The sequence below is a fragment of the Sinocyclocheilus anshuiensis genome, unplaced genomic scaffold (assembly GCF_001515605.1).
Source record: "Sinocyclocheilus anshuiensis isolate Anshui unplaced genomic scaffold, SAMN03320099.WGS_v1.1 scaffold119, whole genome shotgun sequence".
Lineage (NCBI taxonomy): Eukaryota > Metazoa > Chordata > Actinopteri > Cypriniformes > Cyprinidae > Sinocyclocheilus > Sinocyclocheilus anshuiensis.
Genome location: NW_015549581.1, coordinates 1164545 through 1192373, shown reverse-complemented (window position 1 = coordinate 1192373; position 27829 = coordinate 1164545). Strand labels below are relative to the sequence as shown.

At 36.3% G+C, this 27829-nt stretch overlaps 1 protein-coding gene across 2 annotated transcripts in view; it reads right to left on the bottom strand.

The window, feature by feature from the left end:
• The window catches only part of LOC107657778 (calcium/calmodulin-dependent 3',5'-cyclic nucleotide phosphodiesterase 1C-like), a 76030-nt gene that overhangs the window by 9031 nt on the left and 39170 nt on the right, over positions 1-27829 (bottom strand). For both annotated transcript variants that reach the window (XM_016446014.1, XM_016446016.1), the window contains exons 3-13: positions 13369-13482; positions 11307-11489; positions 10932-10998; positions 7338-7454; positions 6811-6951; positions 5431-5531; positions 5216-5344; positions 4504-4605; positions 4213-4333; positions 654-735; positions 447-567 (exon numbers count right to left, since the gene is read on the bottom strand). In XM_016446014.1, coding sequence (XP_016301500.1) covers positions 447-567; positions 654-735; positions 4213-4333; positions 4504-4605; positions 5216-5344; positions 5431-5531; positions 6811-6951; positions 7338-7454; positions 10932-10998; positions 11307-11489; positions 13369-13482 — 1278 coding nt within the window. The remainder of the gene's footprint in view (positions 1-446; positions 568-653; positions 736-4212; positions 4334-4503; positions 4606-5215; positions 5345-5430; positions 5532-6810; positions 6952-7337; positions 7455-10931; positions 10999-11306; positions 11490-13368; positions 13483-27829) is intronic.

Genomic DNA, 27829 nt, shown 5'->3' with positions numbered 1-27829 from the left:
ATATTAGAATGATTTCTGAAGGATCATGTGACACTGAAGACTGGAGTAATTCAGCTTTGCATCACAGGAATAAATTTTGTTTTAAAATATATTCCAATAGAAAACAGTTATTTTAAGTTGTAACATTTCACAATTGTTTTTAGAGTGCAATGTTTGATCCAAATGATCCAAATACAGTAAAAACAATTGTGAAATGTTACAACTTAAAATAACTGTTTTCTATTTTTAAAACAATTAAAACAAAATTTATTCCTGTGATGCAAAGCTGAATTACTCCAGTCTTCAGTGTCACATGATCCTTCAGAAATCATTCTAATATGCTGATTAATTTGTTTAAAAAAAATCTTCATGACCCCAAACTTTTGAACGAGGTCAGTTTTTTGAGAATAGAGCTTTAATATTTTAATAGACTAGCACTGTTGCCGCCCATTCATTCGAAATCTCACCTGGAGCGTCTGAATCCAGCCAGGCCGGAGGGTGAGGCTTCTTCGATCAGCGGAGTCACGATTTTCTCAATCATGTCTGTCAGCACAGTGAAGGTGGGTTCCACGATGAAATCAATGAAACCTGTTAGGGAAGTGAAATGAACATCATAACACACAGACGCGGGTATACCATATACTATTGATTCACACACAAGCTTGATCACTCACCGATCTGAGACTGGGCCACCATGGTAGACTTGCGATCACATAAAGGAGAGAAAGGAAGTCCAAGCTCTGCCTCCTTATCGCCCTAAAACAAAAAGTAGAAGAGCACCAGCACCAATTAGCATCTTTTCAGGTAAAGATTTCTGATTATTAAAGGGGTCATATCATAGACCGTCATATTGCCTGGTAGTTGTTTTTTTAAACAAGAAAGCAATTTTTTATGACCATTTTCACCTCTAACTCTCTTAAATAGTCTTTTTTATTGCTGTGTCTTTAAGACATCTATGTAAATGTAGATGTTTGTGTAGAAAAGAAATATCTTTAAACACTTTTCACACTCAATTTATATATTATGCTTAATAGCATTCTGTGATGGAAATGATTGTCTGAAATGACATTTTTAACATTTCCGGATTTGCCTACATTGTCTTGCTAAAACTAATTTCATAGTTAGCACCACTAGTAAAAAAAAAAACCTATACATTTATTTAACATACATATATTTCATACTAAGTATACATCAAATGCATTAACATATTTATTGACATATCACTTAAGACTTTCTGATATAAAATTATAATTAAACTTTATTTGGAGTATTTCTTTACTGCACAATGCACATTTCTTAATATTATGCCTAAAATGTGTTTAATATCACTATTAACAAGGATTGTATGATCCAGGATTGTAAGGACTTTGTATTTAAAAATGCAAGATTTTTAAAGTGTACCTGAAGTATACTTGCAATAGTTCCATTTTAACACAATCAAATATACTTCAGTATATCTTTAGTTGGACCTCAGCACTATTTCCGCACAATTAAAGTGCATTAAGCACAAAATTAGTTGTTGCAATTTAGCAAATTTTAGGTATACCAGTTTAGTATACCAAAAGTACAATTGCATGGTATTTTTATTAAGCACACAAATATGTAAATGTATTTGTAGTATACTTAGCACAAAATAAATATATTTAAAATACATTTTAGTTTTCATTTACTGTATGCATCCTAAAATTGCCCAATTAAATGTTTTATTTTTTTGTGCTTTTTGTGCATAATTTGTCAAGACTGCAGCTTATTTGGAAATGACACACAACAAAAATATGCAGCTCACAAGTGATATTTACTTATTTCTCATATTTCGTTTTACTAACACAGTTGTCTTTTTTGGTAAATTTACATTTAAAAATCACCAAAAATAAATGATTTTATAATGTGTCACTGATACAGTGTAATACCATAATTTTTAACTCTGAACCTCACAGAATGTTTACATACAGTAGTATACTGACTTTTTGTAATATATCGAGAAATTAGATATCTTATGATATGACCTCTTTGTTACTGACCTATCCAGACAAAATAAAGCTTTTGGTTTAGGTTTCAGTTCATTTCACCATAACTGAAATCCCTCGTGTTCAGCTCAGCTGCATTCTCATTATTCTCTGAATCAGTTCATAGCACTTCATTTACAAACATCATAGATAATCCTGAGAAACAATAGCTGTAATTATCTTTGCTATGATTGTCTTTTCGCCGAATAATACAGCTATGACCTCTAAACAACATAGACTCCAATACAAATTACGTTCCTCAGGATGTTTTGCCAATCGCACTTTTCACAGTCACCATTAATTTCCTGCGCAACGCTGAGCGATATTTCATTCCTGACCCTGAAATTGCAATTATAATTTCTGGGGGTGATTTACCTGTGATGAACTGATCATTTATTAGCTTAAACATGTCAATAAATCAAAGATTCAATTTCACTCTTGTAGGAACACCAAGATGGGACCGGTGTGATATCAAATCAGACAATGGGAAGTTAATTGGTTTGGCACTATGAGGAGATACTCATCTCTTCAAAACACACTGTGTTTAGATCAGAATTAGATCCGTTTTCATTTAGCAAGGAAATTGAGCTCTACTTCATTATTTATTCAGTCATACAAGAAAGAAAATGTCCTGGAAAGCAATTCTGAATGACTACATCTTCACAGAGATGCAAAAGCTGATGGCATAGAGTGAAGCAGCGGAGATTCAAATGTTGAGGTTAGAATGCGGGAAATGGATGTTTAGAGGAGATTAATGGGATTTTTACAGTGGACGTTACAGGCTTGGAATGCTAAATAAGATTAAGACTCAATTCGAGATTAGATCAGAGTGCTGATGACCACAAAATGGGAATATGGACGATGAAGTGAGAGAGCAACAGACCGAGAGAGAGAGAGAGAGAGAGAAAACACTCACTGTATGATTGAAGAACCATAAAAACGTCTACAGGACACTGCTCTCAGCTTCAGACAGCATACCCCCAGGCCATTCACGCCCCGCCTGATGCATATTGCTCACGAAAATAGCAAGAGCTTTCTCAAAACCTCAATCTGTGGTCTGATTTTGAACACAATTTCCGGGAGTCAGGGTGCTCAGGGTTTTTTATAGGCCCACTGGGAAACAGAGTTGTGTTTACAAGGTATTGGGCTGCTGCAATGATGAGCACTTCCTAGAAAGAGCTAGGATGGATTTGCAAGGTTTTCGGCGAATGAAATTCAATTCGGAGATTTGTTTGAGGCGCTTATTTGGTAGCGAGTAAACAGGATATTCTCGACGACAACTGTATATTCTATTTTGTTTACATACATTTACTATAGTCTATGTATAAATTATTCAGCATTTATTCTAATCAAATCAGAAAGGAAAAATAAGAAATCATCTTTTTTTTTTCCACATGGAAGACTATTTGCAGGATTATATATTTTTTTTGTTTTGCATTTGCACAGTATAGTTTAAAGACAATTAAGGGCATTTTCTCAAATTTGTATTACCTTGATGCAATAAATAAATAATAAAAATCTCATTCTGATAATTTATAAAATAATTTAACTTGTTTTTGTTTATTGTTAAAATAAACATGCATACATGAAGTACAATAAATACTACCATATGTATAAATATTTTACAGTACAGTTTAAATATATTTTACATTTATTTATTTTTGTTCAATATTTTGATAACACTTTACAATAAGGTTCAATTTGTAAACATTAGTTAACAAACGAACAATAAAAAATATTCTAAATCATTTATTAATCTCAATGTTAATTTCAACATTTACTAACACATTAAAATCGAAAGTTGTGTCTGTTCATATTATTAAATGTACCTGAGATAACATGATCTAACAATGAGTAGTTGTATATTTATTAACTAACGCTAACAAAGAAATAAATACTGTCATAAATATTATTAAATAATTGATTTATTATTAAATAACCTCTTTTATATAAATAACCTTTAATCTTTATTTTATATGTTTTAAACAAACTAACAATCAATTATTATTTTGAAATTCTTAATTTAAAATAATAATCACAATACATTTTATGGTCTTAAAAATAGGCTCTTTTTGTTTACTTCAGGCAAAATACAGAATTTCTTATTTCTTTCTTTTGAGTTTATGAAATATGAAGTATGACCCAGAAAAAGCTTTGATGAGATTTAGGTGCTTCTATAATTATAAGAAGACTTAATGCTGCTACTGAAATGTCTCGGGACACTGACCTGTCTGAAGAACTCCTCCAGCAGTGAGGTGGTCCAGCGGTGGTGCATGTTCCAGTTTTTGGCAGGGTGGCTGATGTCAGCGGTGTGCAGTAACAGGGATAAGGCCTTGGGTTTATCGATCCTGCAGAGGACAGAGATGTTCAGCCCCTCAGAGCTGTTATAATCACTCTGTCCAACCTCTCATTATGTGGATATGAATATCTGTAGATGCAGAAATGTTTTTGTGTGAACAGTGTGTGATTAGCTAAAGCCCCTCCTCCTGGTTACCCTGATGTGTGCGACCGCACTTACGCTTCAGGCTGCTGGAGGAAGTTCTTCATGGCCTTAATCTGCTGGAAGTGACAGGACATGTCAGTGGCCAGGACCATCTCGACCACCAGAGCCCGCAATTCTCTGAGAGAAAGAGACGTTTTCAGTATTGACTTTAAAACAGGTTACATTCAGTAAAGAACTAGAAAATAAGTTAATTGTGCATAAGTTCTCCTATGCTGTTTTAGTTTCTAACCTAAAACTAAGATTACTTTTTGAGCTAATATGTGACCCTGGACCACAAAACCAGTCTTAAGTCGTTGGGGTATATTTGTAGCAATAGCCAAAAATACATTGTATGGGTCAAAATTATTGATTTTTCCTTTATGCCAAAAATCATTAGGATATTAAGTAAAGATCATGTTCCATGAAGATATTTTGTAAATTTCCTACTGTAAATATATTAAAACTTAATTTTTGATTAGTAATATGCATTGCTAAGAACTTCATTTGGACAACTTTAAAGGCGATTTTCTCAATATTTAGATTTTTTAGCACCCTCAGATTCCAGATTTTCAAATAGTTGTATCTCGGCCAAATATTGTCCTATCATAACAAACCATACATCAATGGAAAGCTTATTTATTCAGCTTTCAGATGATCTATAAATCTCAATTTCGAAAAATTAACCCTTATGACTGGTTTTGTGGTCCAGGGTCGCATATAAGTTTGAGGTTTGCAACACGTTTCTAACCTCCAGTCATCTTTCGACAAATTGTAGAGAATGTTCATTTCATCATCTTCCTGCAGGAGGCGATATGCAGCGCTAACATGGTGGTTCTCCTGTACGGCACGGTCATTGTATAGTATGGCTGTGTCGGATCTGTAAAAAACATTAGTTCTGTTAAAGGCCATTGATGTATTCGGTTTGCTGAACTGAATGATAATGGGGTTTAATAGCAATAGTACCTGGCCTGTATGTGGAAGTTGTTTGTGGTGCCAGTATGTTCGTAATCGTGCACAGCAGCAGCGAACAGCATAGCGAAGATCTCCAACTCGGTTAACCAGTGCTGGAAGAAGTGAGATAACAAGAGGAAATCCCATTTTTACTGAAGTGTTTTGATACAGTCGGTTAATTCTTTTGGGCATATTGCTGTTATAATGTCCATTGGGCCAACAAGTGAAAGAAATTCTCTCTCTGCTAATGCTGTAAATTATACAGGACAGTATCTGAGACTGATTCAAACAAGTAGCTCATCTTTTTGAACGAATTCATTGAAAGATCCGAGTCATAGGAGTAGGAATCAGACTCTACTGCTCATCCTGTATCTATCCGATTCACCAAAACGAAGCGGCTCTAAAGAGTCATTTGTTCAGAAATCAGACTACTGGTCACCCAGTATATATCTGATTCACTAAAAAGAGCTGACTACTAAGAATATCAGACTACACTGATCAGCCTGGATATTTTTCATTCACTAAAGAGCTGGTTCAAGAGAGTGATTCATTCAAGAATCAGACTACACTGGTTAACCTGCAATTTATTTGATTCACTAAAAATAACCGACTCAAAAGAGTCATTTGTTCATCTATTAAATTACACTAGCTGTGTATGTTTGTTTTAACATGCAGATTGAGGAAAACAATAGATGGAAATTTCATACGAACAGAAGCAAAAATGTGCTAAAAAAATCACTCCAAACACCATTCATGTTCAATGAAAAACATTCATTATCAGAAAATGTAAAGCCCCATTACGTATTCTTTAATAAATAATATCGTTCTGCTAAACTGAAGATAAGCATGAAGGAAATGAAATTATATTAGTTCATTATTCTTCGGCACATTTATTCTTCTGTGCATAACATTATCTTACATTAACACTAAATCACCAAAGTGCCAGAATGACAAAAAGAAATCATCAGTGGTGCAAATGCTAGGGGGCAAATCATTTGTCAGCACGCCAGTGTGATGTCCACACATCACAGAGAGGTTAATGAGCCCACGGCGGGAGTGACAGGAGCGTGTTTTGAGGCGTCGAGGGAGATTAACTTCCTATTGATTGGTATACGAGAGCAGCATCGCGAAGCGAGAGCGGACCGTTGCACCTACTTCCATTCCAAGAACCCCAACCTCAATAAATACCTCAAGTGCAGTGTCAGGCTTAATAAAACATACTTCGGTTCAGTAGAAATAACAATAATAAACAACCGAGGGGACTCGATGTACATGATTATTTTACCCAAGCACACATAAGCATACACAAATCCCCAAAGGCAAGACTGTTGCTTGAATTCACAGGGTCTAGGACACCACTTTTTGCGAAGGAGGTTACAACCATGGACTTACAACCATGCCGGTCTTGAGCACTAGGTAATGCACTGTCTGGGTGACGTCTGCGGCATGGATTAGGTTGTGGTAAGGGTTTCTGTGCTTGCTGTAGCCCACCTCCAAGGCCTCCACAAAAGACACCAGAGCAGAAACAGGGATCTGAGGAGACATACAGTGTCAAACAACCATCTGAGGATGATCATCTGGACTTTGCTATCAAATGTCATTATAATGGATGGTTGAGTCCAAACACGTAGCAAATGCCATTTCAATGTTGGTAAATATAAAATTCTCAGGTTAACGTATTAGTTAAAAATTTGTACATGGAAAATAGTGCTTAAAAAATTACATTAAAAATTAAATTAAATTAAAATCACAAATAATAATAAAATAAATTTAAAACTGACTAAATCGGATGCGTTTCGTTCTGCTTTACATTTTCCTATTATGATGTTCTCAGATCCACAGATATCACTGAGGAAATCACTGGAAGGTAAATTTTAAAATTATGTACTTTTAATAAAAAGAAAGAGAGAGCATCTTACCTTAAAGCGATTGATTATGTCGTATCTGGTGAGAAGTTCATAAAAAATAAATTTCAGTGCATGATCTCCGCTGGCATCATTCAGTGTGAAGACGTCAAATGACCACGTGTCCACATGCTAGACCAACAACAACAACAAAAAATACAAATAAAAAAAGAGTATAGTAACATGAAATATCTATATTACCATTCAAAAAGTGTTTTTTTTTTTAATGAAAAAAGTCTCTTATGTGCAACAAGCCTGAATTTATTTAACCAACATTATAGTAAAATCCTAATATTGTAAAACATTTCCGTTTAAAATAACATTTCTATTGGAGTATAATTTAAAATGCAATTTATTTCTGTGAAGGCAAAGTTGACCAGCATTTATTTAAAATAGAAATGTAACATTATTAATGAGTTATTTTTGATAAACTGAATGCGTTATTTCTGAATAAAAGTATTAATTTCATTAAAGAAAAAAAATCTTTCTGACACTACTTTGAATAGTAGTGTATACAGTATAGCTTTTAGTAAATTCCTATAGAAAAGAAAAATCACAAATAAGATCTCTTTGTATCTTCGGAGCTATGAAATAGCAACTGAGACTTTATTTTATGATGCCTTTGCCTATAAACATGATAAGATGTTCACAGTCCTGGAGCCTCAGAAATTGCTGCTTTTACATAATGTAGTAATACCAGCCTCGTTTCTTTTTTTATAACGGATAAATTACTTTCACCTCCCTTATAAACAGGGTCTGTGATGAACGATGTGTGATTCTATCGTTGTACATTTCAATCCTGAGTCATGAAATGAACATCAGTAATAATACAGGAGATTTGGTCTACATTATGGCTGCCTGTGGTTTATGTGTTCTCCATTTTTTCTCTCTCTCCTCCATCCACTCTAAGTTTGACCCTCTGTTATTTCATCTCATCACTTTCAAAGAAAGTTCTATGAAGGTTTGATTAGTTGGTTGCAATGAAAATTTGCAAAATGCTGCATTAAATATTCACATCCTCAGATTGGAATATTTGTCCTGCACTCCGTCTCAGTCACGGCTGAGAGCTTTCAATATCTTTAGGCTGTATGTGGAGATATATATATATATATATATATATATGCAGATTCACTGACTGCTGTGAAATCAAAAGAGAGAGGCCAAAATCATGCTGCAAAGCCACCAAGGACATCCAGTACAAACCTGCTGCCTCATTTAGAAAACACTCTTACGATCAGATTTTACCCTAAAATCTGTGCATTTGATCCTATGCTAAAATTGAAGCATAAACTGACAAAAATATTCTTATACAAACTTTATGATGAAAGTGTAAACATATTAATTTACATTTATAATATATTATATTAACATTAATATCATGAATTATTACATTTTTTAGTTTTAGTTTTTTTACAATACATTGTTGTTTAAAAGTTTAGGGTGAGTGAGACTTTTCTTTTAAGAAATGATTTTTATTTCGCAAGGATGCATTAATTTGATCAAAAATGACCGTAAACATTTATAACGCTACAAAAAACTTCTATTTCAAATAAATGCTGTTTCTTGAGCAGGAAATGGAGATATTAGGATAATTTCTGAAGGATCATGTGACACTGAAGCCTGGAGTAATGATGCTGAAAATTCAGCTTTGCATCACAGGAATAAATTACACTTTAAAACATATTAAACACAAAACAGTTACTGTAAACTATAATAATATTTCACAATATTACTGATTTTAAATGCATTTTTGATCACATAAATGCAGTTTTGGTGTGCATAAGAGGCTTCTTTCAAAAACATTAAAAAACATGACTCTACACATCTTTATGAATGAGGTCTGGACAAGGCAAAAGGATTAAAAACTCTTTATATAAAACGAAGCCGTCATTAGTTTCAGCTTATTAACTTTCATTTTCTATTACGATTAGGTGGACAGAGCCAGCAAATTACTGCTATTGTTTGACAAGAACATGTGTATTAGTATTCTGTTACTTATCCTTCTCACCTAGCAGAAACTTTATACATTTACCTGCACATAAAGCAATGAGAAGCAAACTGACTCACTCAAGGGCACAAGAGTTATGAGGGACTGCAGGAGATCTCTATTCCATTTCCAAAGTTTGAACCTTCGCCCTTTGTCATACCAGCCTTGAGGCTTAACCACTAGGACACCACATTATTCTGTTCATCTGACTTTCATCCACAGACCTCAGAAAAAGGTTTGTGCTGTGTTGCATGTAGAATTTAAATGGGGTTGGATGTTTACAAATACTGCATGTTCAAAAACCTAGATGTTTAACTCGTAGTACTCAACAAAACACAGGCTTTGGGTAAACACATAGGTAAAGTTGTTTTAATTTAATTTAATTGAATCTTTTTTTATTTTACATCTGAAGTGACCATATTGCACACTTCTTCTGGTTCATTTGACACAGAATTTTAGAATCACAATAGGCAACAGAACAAAATAATATTTTAAAAGATTGCAGATTTATGACTGAAATGACAGAAGGGAGTAACTCTAAGCCGTCCTGCCACAAATTATTGAAATCAAAAATGAATGAGAAGCTGATAGGAGAACAGATGCAGCTGATAACAGCTCTGAAATGGCATTCGTGATCGAATCGCAGCAGATAACTGGATGTATAATTTGGACTATAATTTCATGTGGAGAAAAGGATTAAAATCAGCATATTTTGCATTTGCCTAATACACTAGCATTCAAAAGTTTTGGACAGAAGTCTCATGATCACAAAAGCTGCATTTATTTAATCAAAAACAGTAAAAACGGCAATCTTGTGAAAAATGATTACACTTTAAAATACCTGCTTTCTATTCGATTATATTTTATATTGTGATTTATTCCTGTGATACAAAACTGAATTTTCAGCATCATTATGCCAGTCTTCAGTGTCACATGATCCTTTAGAAATCATTCTAATATGCTGATTTGCTGCTCAAGAAGCATTTATCATCATCAATGTTGAAAACAGTTGTGCTGCTTAATATCTTTGTGGAAACGGTGATGCTTTATTTCAGGATTCTTTGATGAACAAAGAAATCTTTTGTAACATTATAAATGTCTTTACTGTCACTTTTGATCAAGTTACTGCTTCTTTGCTCAACAAAAACTTGAATTTCTTTGAACCTTTCAATCTTTCTTACTGACCCATAATGTTTTCTATACACATCAGTATATAATTCAGATTCTGTCCACAGCCATTTAAATAAATCAAGTGCGTGATTTTGTGTGTTTGTGATAAAAAGAAATCTCTGTTGTCCACATATGCTGCATTCTATTAGACAAGTATCCAAAAAAGAGGCTAAAATCTCTCTGTCCTGTCTAAACCGTGTGTGTGTGCCAGGTAACCCAGCTGGCCGAGGGAAAGATCAATTGTGCACTTCGGTTGATTAAACAGGGCTGTTTGCCTGGAGACGGTTTGATTTTGCCATCTCGCCCTTGTTGTTTCTCACATAAGCTATTGTGCATACAAAATGTGTCGCATTCACACGTCCCGCATTCATGCTGTGACCAGGTTGTGCGTGTGTTTGTGCATATGTGCATTTGAGGTCACAACCTAGAATCTGATTGGCTCGTTCCATTACCTTCAAGGCCGTGATCACGCTGGGCGGATAGCTCAGCCCCACCATGTTGGAGGTCCGTCGGTACATCCTGTCAGAAAGAGATAACACTCTCCTGTCAGTGTGTGAGAGCTTCTGGGAAATAAAAAAGGGGGAAATCCCTTGTTTCACTCCAGATGTCCTTTAACATTCATATTTTAGGAGCATGCAGTGCTGGAAATATGAGACTAGACAGGAAATGCACAGCAGGGTCACAGGTCAGTCCTGATCGATCTATGAGTCAGGCCCTGCTTAAAATGTATCAGCTCTTTGAAGGTTTCCATCTATTACCTGTGGGATGCCTATAGGGTTTAAATTGGTTTACTTTATACCGTTAGCTTTGGAAAAACCCTCACACACCTTTCCACAAATATCCCTGCTTGCACCACATGCACGATGCTGCGAAATCGTGGCTTCTCCTCCGACCGTCTCAACATCAGCCCCATCTGACGTGTGAAAGTTGACGCCAGCCAGTCGCGCACTTCTGAGGGAACAGAGTCGGACTGGATGTCACTGAGCTCATCTTCTGTATCCACCAACCGCCTGCAGGAGTATACACACTTTGGAATGGTAGTGTATGTGTTACAGAGGAGGCTCCCGTATCGCCTCCTCCGCACCACCAGAGGGAACTGTCTCCAGAATATTAGCGATCTCCCATTTGGACTCCATTTCCCATCATCCCTCATGCCTGGGACTGATTACACAACCACACCTGCACCTCATTTACACACACACACACACACACACACACACACACACACACATATAAGACACGACTGCTGTCTGAAGACACTAAATGGGTAAGTCATGTCACTTTCGATCATGTCAGATGAAATTTCAGCCAAGACGCCTCTGAGCAAAAGTGATGGAAAGAAAAAGATAAAAATATACAATTCCACTTCAAAGACAAGGGAAATACAAACTAACATATCTGATCACCTAAACATAACTTACATATGGAAAACCATCTCCACCACAAAAATTCACGCTTTGATATATCATAATTGACGATATAATTCTAAGATAAAAAGTTGTAACGGTGACAGAAAAAGTCAAAATTCTATATAATTACGAGATAAAAGACGAAATTATGACTCAAGTCAAAATTATGAGATAAAGTCATAATTGCGACAGTCAAAATTGATATACTGATAATTATGACAAAAAGTCAAAATTGAGAAAAGTCCAAATTATGAGATAAAAAGACATAATTGTGACAGCTGACTTACTAAATTATAATTCTGATACAAAAAGTCCAAATTATGACGTTATAATGAGATAAAAGACGAAATTATAAGTCAAGTCAAAATTGAGAAAAGTCCAAATTATGAGATAAGACATCATTGTGACAGTTGAAATTGACATACAAAATGATAATTCTGACACAAAAAAGTTGAAATTATGACATGTCAAAATTACAAATTAAAAGATCAAATTAGAAGTCAAAATGATGACAAAAAGCCAAAATTGGCAATCAAAATTATGAGATAAAAAGTCATAATTGTGACTAAACTGTAACTGACATACTAACTAATATTTATGACAAAAAAATTCAAAAGTACGAGTTAAAGTCATAATTATAATATGACGAGTCAAAATTATGACAGTCAATTATGACAAATTAATTAGACTTTCTCATAATTATGACTTAGTATTTCATAATTTAGACTTCCCATAATTATGTCTTTTTATGTCACATGGTGCTGCGAGTGGATCACTGAGTTGATCATAAGAACTCTGATTCATGAATGAATCACTGAAACTGGTTTTGTGAACAGAATCAAATAGTTCATTCAAAAAAGCATTGCTATTTCTCTCGTGAACTCTTATGAGCATGCTGAAAAGAGCGAGGGTGGACATCAAGACTTTTTATTCATTAATTTGGTCTGCTCTTCTTATAAATTTAAGATATGGGAAACACAATATGGCACACAAACTTGTATGGACTATAATTATGATACTTTATGTCATTTTGCATCCAGTTTGACGCCTGAAAGCTCCAGTTCCTATTCATTACAAGTGCATAAAAAAGAACAACAAACATAGGTAGATTCAGCAAAAATGTTCCTTCTGTGTATTTTAAAAGTAAATTAAACAGGTTTGGAAAAACATAAGGGTGAGCGAATGATGCAAAATTTGCATTTAATTTGATGCGTGGCACATTTCCCTCTCAGATGGTTGCCAACATTTCCATTTCTGTTTAAACAACTGAATAAAAACACATCAAATGCTGGAGCACTCATGGCAGTAAGGAGACAGCACTACAGAGCACATGCAATCCCTCTTATAGAGGTTTAAGAGCAGCTTTAGAGATTAAACACACTCTAGGAACAACATAAACCTCTGACCCCAAATTTGTCGGTTTAATATTTGCCCCCAAAAAAAGACTAAGAGAAATTCACAATGTATGTGTTGTGCTTACCTTGTTTCTTCAATGTAGACAGATTCCAAAACAGATGCAGCATATTCTAGGTTTTTCTTCAAGTCGACAACAGAAGCCTCACCTCTCTCCAACTGTTTCACCAAACATCTCAGCCTGAAATGAAAAAAAAAAAGTTTTTGGGTTTAATGGCCTGGATTTAATTGTCTTTAATGAATAGGACAGTGGAGATAAGGGGAAAAAAGAGATAAAAATAAATATAAAATAAAATAGATTCAAACCAAGTCTTGCTGTGGATTAAATTCTGACACAAGGCACCAAAAACAAAACAAACGATTTGCATTTTTGAAGCAAAAACAATTGCTTAAAGCAAATGATGTTTGAGGCAACCGCATAAACACATTTCATTACACCAAATACACAAAATAATGTTCTTTTTAGCAGCATCATATGACCCCTTTAAGTTTTCTTTAAAAGTCAGTTTGAAGCCCAATATGTGTGCTGAACATTTGCGGGGTGGTTTGTGGCTGCCAAATACATTTTACACAAAGCAAACAGATTCATCCATCATCTTTATTGCTAAAGATGATAAAAGCTCTCTATGTTGCTGACCATCTCCAGATTCTTTTCACTACTGAGAAATAAACTGATCCATTCTGTGTTGACTTTGACAAAGTGTTCAGCTGTTATCCAAACAGACTGAATGTGTATTATAATAAACATATAGTTCCAGTCTTGGATACCGAGTTCCAACAGTGCTAAAATCCACAATATAATAATAGCTATGCAGTGAAACACCTGCTTTGCCTTAGTTTAATGTCCTCTTGTCCCCTTTTAAAATTTTTAAGAAGCGTTTTTTTCTTTGGATTCCCACTGGTGCCCCCCAAAAATATTAGCAGGCAGCATCAAGTCTCTGGCACCATTGCTATAATTCAGTGAATAGTCTGCATCACTGTTTTGTTTAGGAGCCACACATAGTATCTCTGAAGTGAACTACGATCTTCAGTCATGTGGACAGAGGGCCAAATCAAAAGGCCAAACGTCCCAGGTGTGTGCAGCAGAGAGATTTCTCTGCATGGGTCTGGGCGATGAGGTGCGTGTTTGCATGAATGGCGAACACAGGAAACACGTTTGACCCAATTCCCATCCCAAATGACTGGACTGAGCGAGCCAGAGAAGCATGCAGGGAAGAGACAGAGTGAAATCATGCAGTCAATCTACTGTGGAAATGTATAAGAAGATATTTTGCAATATATAAGAAGATATTCCAAAAGCACATTTAGGAGAATGCTGGTTTTAAACATTTCAGTTCCCACGGACTTTAAATGTATGGATAAAAATCACAATGAAAGTTAATTGGAACCAAAACTGGTAATAAACATTTGTCAAAATATCGCGGTGGCTTTTTTTTCCTCAGAATTGTGAGATATAAACTTACAATTGCGAGTTATAAAGTCATAATTGCAGAGTATAAATTCGCAATTGCGAGAAATAAAGTCAGAATTGGGAGATATAAACTCACAATTCTGACTTTTTTCTTGCAATTGCGAGTTTGTATCTCACAATTAGGACTACTTTTTCGCAGAATTGAGAGATATAAACTCGCAATTGCAAGTTATAAAGTCCAGTTCTGAGGAGAAAAAGACTATGTTCTCAGAATTGCGAGTTTATATCTCACAATTCTGACTTAATTTCTCACAATTTTGAGTTTATCTCAAATTCTGAGAAAAAAGTCAGAATTGCAAGATGTAAACTCGAAATTGTGAGAAAAAAAGTCAAAATTGTGAGATACTGTAAAAAGTCGCAATTACCTTTTTTTAATTTTTTTTTTATTCAGTGGCGGAAATGGGCCTCCATATGAGGGTGAGTAAGTGATGACAGAATTTAAATTTTTGGGTGGACTATCCCTTTAAATTCACAGTTCTGTTCAAACTTTCTGATTTATTTCACAAAAATAGTATGGTTCGACTGTAAATGCTCTCCTAAAAACATGGTAATACCATGGTACTTGTCAAAAAATCATGTTTTTTGCATTTTTGCAAGTAAACAGTGTCTTGATACACTGACTCACTTATTTTTAAGTATTGATAATTACACTGAAGCAGTCTTTATTTAATTGAAAATTAGGGAAAATTACCATCGAGAAATAAAATAAAATAACAGTTCTGTGGCATAGCCATGATACTGATAATAAAAAATGGAATTATAAAAAATAAACATGAACAAATCTTGAAAGTGATCAGTTTGGAAGTATTTGCATATTTAGTCCATTTCTACAAAAACGGACAACTTGTGACTCTTCTCTCAATGATCTCTTGTCCTCTATCTTCAAGTGGTCGGCAGCTGTGTTATTTGAATGAAGTGCTCTCGTTCAACTGAAAAGCGTGACGTTGGAAGCAGGGTCGAGGACACGCTGTTTGAACAATGTTATCAAAACAGGCGAAGCGGAGCAGAAACACATTCCGCTGGCATCCCCAAGGAATCCCCTCCTTCAGACAAACACACAATCGATGCCGCAAGTCAATGCCATCCCATTAGAGGATTAGTACTTCCTAGAATCTGTCCGGAGTAGAAATGATAAGAGCAAAAATTCTTTAGACGTGTGCGTCCGCTCAGCCACAACTGCACAATCTATGACCTTTCTAATACAGAAAGAGCCAGATTAGATGCTTATGATTAGACCATTAAACCACGCCTTTCGTCTCATTTTGGGAGCGGATCGGATATAGACAGCATGTTTCAAATAAAGGTCTTGTGGGCTAAAAGAACTGAGGAACGTAAATGTGTTTTTGTCGTGATTGCTGAGCTCAGTAATGTCTGTGAACAGGAAATGGAGAAGCCGAAATGCATCAACAGCTGAATTCTACAGGGAAATTCACTTTTAATGTCCATCTGACAGACAGTGGTCAAAAGGGAACTGCTTTTATTGATTGTGTGTGTGTGTGTGTGTGTGTGTTTTTCTTAAAATGGCATGTGTTGTTGATAAGGATAGATTATGATGCCAGTATACCCTGTGCACCCAACAAAACATTTTCTACTGCATAATTTGTGTATATTATAATAGTATGGGAATTTCACACTGATTTTATTTTAATTAAATGTAAACATAATTATCAGGCTTTGGGTAAATACTCATACTTTAGGCCCATACTTTAATCCATCTATGCTTGTATTTATTATTCATTATTATTATGTTTATTAATAATATGATTATAAATTATAAATAATATTTAACAATGACATGTTCAAATAAAATGTAAATAAACTAAATAATATTATAATATATATTATATTACAAATAATATTTAAATAATAATAAATAATAATTAAATGTAAACATAATAATCGGGCTTTGGGTAAATACTTGTACTTTAGGCCCATACTTTAATCTGTTGATGCTTGTTGGTTATATTAATAATAATAATAATAAATATTAGTATTATTATAATTATTAATAATAATAACAATTATTATTACTATTATGGTTTATTAATAATATTATTATTATACATTATAAATATGATTTAAACAATTACATTTAATGTGTCTGGCCGAAGGCGAGCTTTGTATGCAAATATCATTCTATTCGATGCTCATTCACTGTCATATTTTGTCTGACAGACATACAGTTTGTGTTGTATGAACAGACCACCAGTGGTATCACACACTAGGCTTCCTGTTCATTAGCGGCTCCTAATGAGCATGTGTGCCGATGACTCATCATGAATGTTTGACTGTTGCAGAGCAGATAAACTCCAGCCTAAGACTGCAAACTTGTGAAGAAAGACATCTAAGCCAGACTCTATAGCTATGTTATAAAAAGTGAGCTTCCTACCTAGACAGCATTTAAATAAATAAAATGGATAGATAGATATGCTTAATCTTATTTGTTTTTAATTGTATTTTATTCAATATATATGTGTGCTACATGTTTTAATGTTATATATTTTAGTATTGTGTTGTTCACTTGTGTTTAGAACAGAGGTTTTGTCACCATTGACTTTTATGTCTGTGCTGAGGCTCTAGATCTCAAGGGCGTCACAACCAGATCACTCAATGGAGTATCAGATACAGCACGAACAGGGAAACACTATTAAAACACAGACCTCTGGAGAGACGTGACGATGTGTGGACTTTCTTGTCTGCCTTTTTTCACCTCTTGAGATACTTCAAGGTCACTTTTAATCCTTCCTTTAATCGTGTCTGCCACCTTTTACTCTTTCTTTTAATATATAACACACACACAAACACAATCTCACACACACACACACACACAACACACACACACACACACACACACACACACACACACACACACACACACACACACACACACACACGCATTAACTTACACAAACCGCTTACCCAAAAATCAACAGATGTCCTCTTTCGTTCCACCCTCCCCCATGCTCTGAGAGATTTCCATCTTTCTCTCTCCACTGAAGGTCAGTGGACGGTCTGTTTTAAGGTTAGTCATTGAAGATCTGAGCCACTATCACACTTTACTGACTTCTCGAAAATACACAAAAGCTTCTGGACGTCTGAGGACACAGGATTTATTCAGGACGTACGTGTCTCACTTGAGTTCCTGTATCGTTGCACTGGCAGACGCTTCCATCACTAAGCACAATCTCTGGTTGGTTAGTTTGACAGTCTGGCTGTCAGATTGAGGTTCTGTTCCAAATCCTCATGAGTTGCCTCAATGTCTACAGACTTCTTAATTGAAATAGACACGCATATCTGACCGATTTGGAGTGTTCTTCATATGAAGTAACTCATACATTAGTGTTTTATTCAAATAACACGAAGAGAAATCAGTTCCCAATTGATTTCAATGCAGTTTGACGTTAGCATGTGGCAAACAACAATACTGATTATGTGCTGCATTCAAGGAATACATTTTTATCGGTTTATGCATTCCCTGGCTTTGGAATTGAACCCATGACCTTGGCAAAGCTTTCGCTATGATCTACTTTTTAAGTTGCATGAATGTTAATAATATAAGTATATAAAAAATAAGTATATCATAATAATATTAAAATATACTATATAAATAAATAAAATGTAAATAGAATATAAAAAAATCAGTTTGACAAAATTCTGGATAAAATATGTAAATAGAATAAAGATAAACAGAGGACAGAGAAAGAAAGAAAGAAAGAAAGAAAGAAAGAAAGAAAAAAATATTTGCTTGACAAAATGGACAAAAAATATATAAATAATAAAAAAATTAAAGTTTCTAATATAGTAAATAAAATAAATGTATAAAAAAAAGAAAAAAAAAATTCACTTCTAAAGTGAAAAAAAATAGAATAAAAATAGATTTGCTTGACAAAATTGTGGAAAAATATATAAATAAAATAAAAATAGAGGATGGCTAGATAAGGAAAGAAGGAAGGAAGGAAGGAAGGAAGGAAGGAAGTAAATAAAGAAAGAAATATGTTTAGCCAAATAGAGAAAAAAATAAATAGAATAAAATAGATTTGCTTGACAAAATGGAGGAAAATTTTATACATACTTGACAAAAGAGAAACAAACAAACAAATATCTGCATGTCCAAATAGAGAAAAATATAGACTAAATAAATAAATAATCTATAATAATAAATTAGAAATATAAATAAAAATAGACTTGCTAAATGAAATACAAGATATGCTTAAAGAAATATAAATAAACAAGCTCTCTGATCTCATTAGAAGAAAAAATGCAGAAAAAAAAAATCTCAGAGAATTGAAATCTTCACAACAATCCTGTGAATTCTGTTTTCTTGGAGCAGGATTGTGCAAATTTGTCAATCTTGCACAGAACAGCATGGCTGCGTGACATGGCAGGAAGTGTTAGGTTGTTGATGGGGTTGTACAGTCATGTTTGCTGTAGTGAGTTTTTTCTCCTGGGGCTCTGAATGAGCGTGTTTGTGCTGATTGGACTGTTTACTGCGACCTTGACGGATCTGGTGAGCTCAAACTCTGTGATGCTGAACGCCACGTTTCAGCACGGCGGAGGTTGCCATGGTGATTTGCGATGCGTCAGTCGACTGGCACATGTAGCCTGAAACATATGTGGCGTCCACGGGGGGCCCAAATGCCTTCCTTCCGCATAGTGGGGGACTGGTCCACAAGGATATGCTGGTAATCAGGCCCTAAACAATCAGTGCCTAAATCTCCATCCGGATGTGGTTTCAGAAAGGAAGACAGGTCAGCACCCCGATTTCCCAATAGTTCTTTAATTCCGACTCACAACCGGAGTCCCACAGGGATGAATACTCGACCAGGGCTAAAGGCACCAGAAACCGCTTGGATTGAGAACAATGACATACTATTCTCCAGTGACATCTCCTCAACCTCCAAAGATCAAACTCAACAAAATAAACATACCATAAGCCTTACAATCTTTTAAACCGGAATGGTCTCAAAACACAATTAATTTATTTTTGGCTTTTTTGATGGGAAGAAAGAGGAACACTATTAGGAAATCAGATTCAAACTGTGTTTCTTGCATAAGTACCATATCTCAATGTGTATTAAAAATTTAAATATATTCAGATCTAGGGCTGTGACGGTGGCAGATTTTGTAGCCTAAATAAGAAAGTTAAATACACCCTGTCTACCGGACGCGAACGGCGCGACGCGACATGACAAAACACTATAGAACTCATTATAATCAGTGATGCTACACTGGATACGGCACGACACGACATGACAAATCCCTGACAGTTAACTGCCTCGTCCTGTTTAAGAGGTACTGACACAAAGTTCAAATGTCCTGTGTAGACAGACTCAACCTGTTGCGACACAGCGTTGCACGGGCTGCCAAGGCAGGAAGGCATCAAGGCACGTCCGAATCCAAATTATTCTTTACTTCCTGTCTCCGGAGGTACCTTCTTCTGATCTAATTCAAGGCATGAAGGCATCAAGGCAAGTCCGAATCCAAATTCTGCTTCACTTCCTGTCTCCGGAGGTACCTTCTTCTGATCAAATTTTGAAGGCAGCATAGATGTATCCTTCACTGCCTTTGATATACCACAATACTGTGCCTTCCATTCCGTGACGGTTGAGCTAAAAAATAAAGATGGCGTCTGAAAGCTGGAGATGGTCCTCACTGCAGAACACAAGGGCCGTTTCTCAATATGCGTTCTTCAGCGATCTTGCGTCCTTGTGTTCTCGCTCTACGTCATCACTAACTGTCGAAGTTCAATTCCAATTCTCAAGAAAGCAAGTACAGAGGACGCATGAAAGTTCCCGGCTGAAACATATGTGGCGTCCACGGGGGGCCCAAATGCCTTCCTTCCGCATAGTGGGGGACTGGTCCACAAGGATATGCTGGTAATCAGGCCCTAAACAATCAGTGCCTAAATCTCCATCCGGATGTGGTTTCAGAAAGGAAGACAGGTCAGCACCCCGATTTCCCAATAGTTCTTTAATTCCGACTCACAACCGGAGTCCCACAGGGATGAATACTCGACCAGGGCTAAAGGCACCAGAAACCGCTTGGATTGAGAACAATGACATACTATTCTCCAGTGACATCTCCTCAACCTCCAAAGATCAAACTCAACAAAATAAACATACCATAAGCCTTACAATCTTTTAAACCGGAATGGTCTCAAAACACAATTAATTTATTTTTGGCTTTTTTGATGGGAAGAAAGAGGAACACTATTAGGAAATCAGATTCAAACTGTGTTTCTTGCATAAGTACCATATCTCAATGTGTATTAAAAATTTAAATATATTCAGATCTAGGGCTGTGACGGTGGCAGATTTTTACCACCGCGGTGGTAATGGACTAACTACCACCGGTGGTGCGGTGTTGATAGGCTATATATTAGGGGTTGAACGACTTCTGATTTTTTAAAGTCTACTTTTATGTGACGAAAGTCGAGTCGAAGTCGACTAGTCGCTGATGACGTCATTAATGAACAAATAAGTCTGGAGTTGTGATAAACACTTTGTGGTGTACGGAAGCCTGCAAGCTTTAAACTCCGGCTCTTGAAAGTAAACATTTATCGTTTTGCTTTGCTTCATTTTAATATAGTTATTAGACCCGGAGAAAGTCTGCAGTATTTTTATTGGCATATTAAAATGAATCTTAACATAGTCATAGTTAAACATATAACGCTGTAAAATAAAACAATATACAATTATATGTAAATAATATCTATAATAGTATGAAATGTTTGAATAAGTTATGACATTTGTTTGTAATGTTATGTTATATTTATTGTTCATTGGCCGCTGCTTATGCTGTGACTATGCGGTCAGTTAAGCAAGAACGCAGCACATCTCAATTCTCATAAGGATGCGTTCTGTGTTCTCACGTCCTTCCGAGTTTGTTCTTCCAAGGAAGCTTGGTAAGGCCGGTCTTCACAAGAACGCCAGTCCGTTCTTTGCGTTCTTGGAATTGAGAAACAGTGATAGTCCTACAGAGTGTACTTTCAAACCTAATCAAACACACCTGAACTATCTAATCAATGTCTAAGGGTTACTAGAAAGCTACAGGAAGGTGAGATTTTATCAAAGTTGGAGCAAAACTCTGCAGGACAGTGGCTCTCCAGGACTGACGTTGGCCACCCCTGGATTAAAGATAGGGTAGTTAATTTTGGAGAAGCTAGCAATAGCAAGCTAGAATTGAAAGCATAAGGTCCACCCTCCTTGTGTAATTCCAAGTTAAGACTACAGGGTTTTAAATCCAATTTAAGCCCGATTTGCAAGTCAACAAGCTCAACAACAGGTCGGGCTGTGATCGGGGGTGAATCAGTGGGTGATCAGCGCTCCGCAATCTTTGTGTGAACTACTCAACGAAGTCGACTTTTATGTGATGAAAGTCGAGTCGAAGTCGACTAGTCGCTGATGACGTCATTAATGAACAAATAATTCTGGAGCTGTGATAAACACATTGTGCACAGCTATGGCATATGACACAGCGCTGCCCACATGGCTATTGCTCCTATAACAGCTCATTTTTAACAGTTCTTTTGTCTTTGAGTCGTTATGTTTCTCACAGATTGCTGCTCATTCTAAATCAGATACAGATAAAGTATCACAGTAAAGATTACATTCATATGAATGCATTAGTGAGAGCGATTGCGTTGTTTTGCTTAATTTTAATAAAGTTATAAGACCCGGAGAAAGTCTGCAGTATTTTTATTGGCATATTAAAATGAATCTTAACATAGTCATAGTTAAACATATAACGCTGTAAAATAAAACAATATACAATTATATGTAAATAATATCTATAATAGTATGAAATGTTTGAATAAGTTATGACATTTGTTTGTAATGTTATGTTATATTTATGGTTCATTGGCCGCTGCTTATGCTGTGACTATGCGGTCAGTTAAGCAAGAACGCAGCACATCTCAATTCTCATAAGGGTGCGTTCTGTGTCCTCGCGTCCTTCCGAGTTTGTTATTCCAAGGAAGCTTGGCAAGACCGGTCGGTCTCCACGAGAACGCAAGTCCGTTCCTTGCGTTCTTGGAATTGAAACAGCGCTATTTTATTGAGAAATCACAGAACAGTGTTGACAATACATTTCCGCGCTGAATGATTCTGTGTGCGCGATGTACGAGCTACTGTCTGTAGCCTGTGTGTGCAGCAGCGCATTAGATTAAAAAGGCGATTAACTTACCTACCTGTACAATAAGCGGTTTAAAACGTGCATTCTCCTGTTCAACCATCTCCACCCCCTAGATGTGGATCCAACCCCGCCCCCTGGATCTTTGTTCTGCAGTGAGGGGCTACTGGAAAGTTGCGTTTGGTGGTCAGTTTGTGTGTAAATGTGCATTTCTGACTAACTTTTTGCACTTTTGATGTATTATAGTATTATAGTAATTAAGTATTCGTTGTTATCACCAAAACTCGTTCTATTTTGTTAAACCGTTACGCTGCCTCAGAAGCCTGTCCGAAATCAGTTTCATGAGGTGCCTTCGTGCAAAAACTCTGCCTGCAAAGTCATTGCCTCATACGGCAGCGAGGCAGCAACTACAGTTCACTGTTCCACCGCCAAGCAAGCGGGCACATTAACTCCTCATCTGCACGCGCTCTCTCTGAAATAGGAATCGTTGCCACATTTCTTGTTAACATCTTCCATTTATCACGGTCTCGTTTGCATTTGGCCAGTTTGGAGAAAGCCTCACCAAACCTGACCAGCCAGGCGTTTGCAATCACGGGAACTTGAAGACACTTGTACGAACGCGGAGGGGTGACATGAATGGAGATGGCTCCAGATCAGCAATGTATATTTGGTTTCCCAACAAGGTCCATCGCCCAACACAAAATGTATTTGCTGAATGCAGAATAAACTGCATTTTCCTGCGCTCAAACCTGCCAATCTAAAGGAAATGCTGTGTGCGCTCTCTCTGAAATAGGAATCGTTGCCACATTTCTTGTTAACATCTTCCATTTATCACGGTCTCGTTTGCATTTGGCCAGTTTGGAGAAAGCCTCACCAAACCTGACCAGCCAGGCGTTTGCAATCACGGGAACTTGAAGACACTTGTACGAACGCGGAGGGGTGACATGAATGGAGATGGCTCCAGATCAGCAATGTATATTTGGTTTCCCAACAAGGTCCATCGCCCAACACAAAATGTATTTGCTGAATGCAGAATAAACTGCATTTTCCTGCGCTAAAACCTGCCAATCTAAAGGAAATGCTGTGTATAATTTGAGGTAATTTGTGAATTAGGCTACCATAGACTTATAGTCTAAATAAATTTGTATTATGCTTGTTATAGAGACGTCAAGTGCACTATTGCCGGTGGCAGTAGACAACTGTGGTGGCAACCGACCACCGCAGTGATGCGGTTGTCACGGCGACCGTCACAGCCCTATTCAGATCATGTTTCACCCAAAAATCAAAAAGAAATTCCTACACGATTTTGAATAAAGAAAATATTACCCTAATTTTGCATATTTTTAATGACTTTTAAGCACATTCCACCACTAAAATTCTCATTCCTGTAAAAAATCTAATATTTATTCGTTTACCTATTCTAACTAATGAAAATCCTGTCTAAAGAATTTTTTTAATTGTTTAAATTATTTTTAAAATTAAAACCAATTCAACAAATACAACCCAACCATGATTTATACTTACAATTTTACTTACTTGCTTTACAATTTAAATAATATATGATCATTTTCTGCAGTGAGTACAGTAATGAAAATGACATTTCTCTGAGAATATGCTGAGAACTTCTGAGAATATTCTGAGATGATCAAAATAATGTCACAATTCAATCTTAACGGTCCCCAAAATAGGCTTAGTTTCAGAAACACACACAGACCTCTCTAATCTCAGAGGTTTAACAGATAAATCTCTGCTCACCAGACCAGAGACGGATCTGAACCCGTCAGCAACAGGTTCAGTGTATTAAGCCTTTCCAAAACCAAAGCACAGTGGCAGATGAAGCAGAAAAACCAATGTTGGGCCGATTTTCTCAAGCTCATCGGGTTTAAACCTGTCTGTAAAGCACAACACTGAAAAAGCTCTATAAACCCTTTAATCAGGTTGGGGAGAGCAGGACTAAGTGCGCTGTAATCCCCTTTAACGGCTCTCTAATTGGATTCTGGCAAAATTACTCGTGCACATACAGGATTGAAATGATGTCTGTGGCTCCAATAGCTTCGCTAACTGAACTCTGACAAATGTGTAAACCAGCGACCAAAAAAACTGAAGGAACGCACATCTGCCCGGATTAATCATTCAGGATTATAAACAACACATTCCTGGCACATCCACTAATAAAGCCTCATAATATCATGTTGAGTCATATAAGAAACACTATAGTATAATCACAAAGGTTGCATATTAGATGTAATCATCCACATGTAACTTCACATATTATCTATTTTAAAACCTTTGACGGAGAGTTCAAAAAGCGTTCCATCATTCTGACAATTGAAAAAAGGTTGTCTATTGCATTTTCCTCAGTAAATGATGCTAATAGGTCAAAAAAGAAGAGAAAATTTGAATATGTGCAGCCAATTTCCTTAGTGAAACAGGATATTTACATTACAAAAAAAGTATTTTACTCATTTACACTAATGTTTCCTAATGTGTAGGGCCACAGAAACATCTCTGCACTGTATTAACCAAAAGCAGAAGGGTCAGACCGACCTCCACATCACTAAAACACTGTCAGGGAGATAATAAACTGATCAATAGAGCCAGAAATAAGACAAAGAAGAACAGCAAAGAGAGAATGATGAGGTACTGTAGAAGAAAAGAAACAACAAACTCCTTTCAGACTGACTTAAACATGTCTACAATTAAAATCAGGCCATTAACATAAAAAAAAACTTTTTTGGCTATTATTAAATTTAATTTGATAGACGCTTAAAAAGTGACTTCTTCTCTGTCCTTCTGATGACCTCTCATTGAGTACGTTTACATGGACAACAATAATCCGATTTTAACACGATTAAGACAATACTCTGATTAATTAAGAATCTACCATGTAAACACAGATTTTTAATTAACTTAATCCGGCTAAAGTCATATTCGAAGTAAACAGAAATCAAATTAAGACGTGGAGTATTCCTATTTTAGTCATGTAGACATGTACACACCTTAATCACATTATTACCATTGTGTAGGACTTTTCGGCGCATTTTACGACAGGATACACACACGGCAGTGGTCAACCGTTTGATGGCAAACAAAAGAGTATGGCTTCAACAACGCCGTTGTCTGTTTGCACGTACAGCATGACAAAGAATTAATTGCACTTGAAGCTTTCAGTAAATTAAAAATGAAACACCCAAAACTGTACATGCCATCATAACGACGACGAACTATATGTTTATACGTGAAATTCTGGAGGGGACGTCGGATTGTGTCGCATGGTGACATAATGACGTGCCATTAATCGATCTATGTACTATAACATGTAAAACGGGAACATGAATGGAATATTCTAAAAGCAACTCATGTAAACACCTTAATCGTAATATTGTCTTATTCAGAATAAGGTAAATAATTATATTACTGATGTCCATGTAAACGTAGTCCGTGTGTGCCATACGAAGCATGTCCAGTCAGATTATTAGGCTCTGGACATGATGTCGTCATCTAAGGTTTAGTTTATAACAGGCCTGAAAATCACACTGACACTAAAGTGCAAAACACACACAAGTCAGCTGCACGTTCTCGCCCTGGAATATTAGCATGCGCATGTGTCATGGTCTATGATGGCTGCAATTTTTCTTTTGCATGCTTTATCATCCACCAGGCAGAAATGAAATACATCAGACAAAATTAGAAAGGTAGAAGTAATCATTTCAGATTTCAATCAAGGGTAGTTCACCCAAAAATAAGGATTCTGTCATCATTTACACACCCTCATGTTGTTTCAAACCTGTATTTCTGACTTACTTTCTTCTCCATACAATGAAAGTCAAAGGGTTGTTCGGACCCCCAATGTTCTTCAAAATATATATTTTTTGTGTTCTGCAGAAGAAAGAAAGTCATACAGGTTTGGAACGACATGCAGGTGAGTGAAGACTCATTTTTGGGTGAACTACCCCCTTAATAATTAGGTTCAGGGTTTTGTTTGAATGACTTAGCCAAAGTATGAGCCAGTAATAATACCGATGCTTGCCTTAGCAAACAACACTAATTTCTGTAGCCATTATTAATAGTCACTTCTGTGGTCAGGTCTGTAATGGATTGGTTTGTAACTCTACACTGCACAAGGACAACTAGCAGTCACGGTCAGGCTCAAACCTCCAGAGATAAATGTCTGGCTTACGGTGCATTAACTCAAAGCGTCGCAATACGGCACATCACAGGACTGCCCTAATCCTCTCCAGTCACATGCAGAAACTATATGCACACACACACACACACACACACACTCACTATGCACACAATGGGTGGCGCAATCATTAAAGGGGTCATATGATGCGATTTCAAGTTTTCCTTTCTCTTTAGAGTGTTACAAGCTGTTCGTGAATAGATAAGATCCCTGAAGTTGCAAAGACTAAAGTCTCAAAACCAAAGAGATATTCTTTATCAAAGTTAAGACTCTGCCACACCCCCCTAAAATGGCTCGTTCTAACACGCCCCCACATATCTAGGTCACTATGTGGCAATATTAGCATAATGCGGCCCAAATGTTCACGCAAAGAAAGAAGGCGTGGTTTCAGTAACCGCAGTTAGTGTTGATGCAGCATGTCAGGGAGACGCTGTGTGTTTCTAGGCGAAAGCAAAAGCACTTTATTTGGCCTTCCGAAAGTAGATGCATTTAGGAATCTTCAAGATCACTTACAACAGAACAGCAATGCATTTTATGGACGACCGTTTCATGAACCTAGGAGAGGAGGTAATTCTGACTTTGCTATGACAATCTGGCGCTTATAAATCAGTGACTTTAAGTATGTTTTGTTACTAGTTTAAGTATTTGCTATTGACTGTTCAAATGCGGAGTTTTGCGCATCGTGTGTGTGTGTGTGTGTGTGTGTGTGCGCGTGAGAGAGAGAGAGAGAGACAGTGTCAC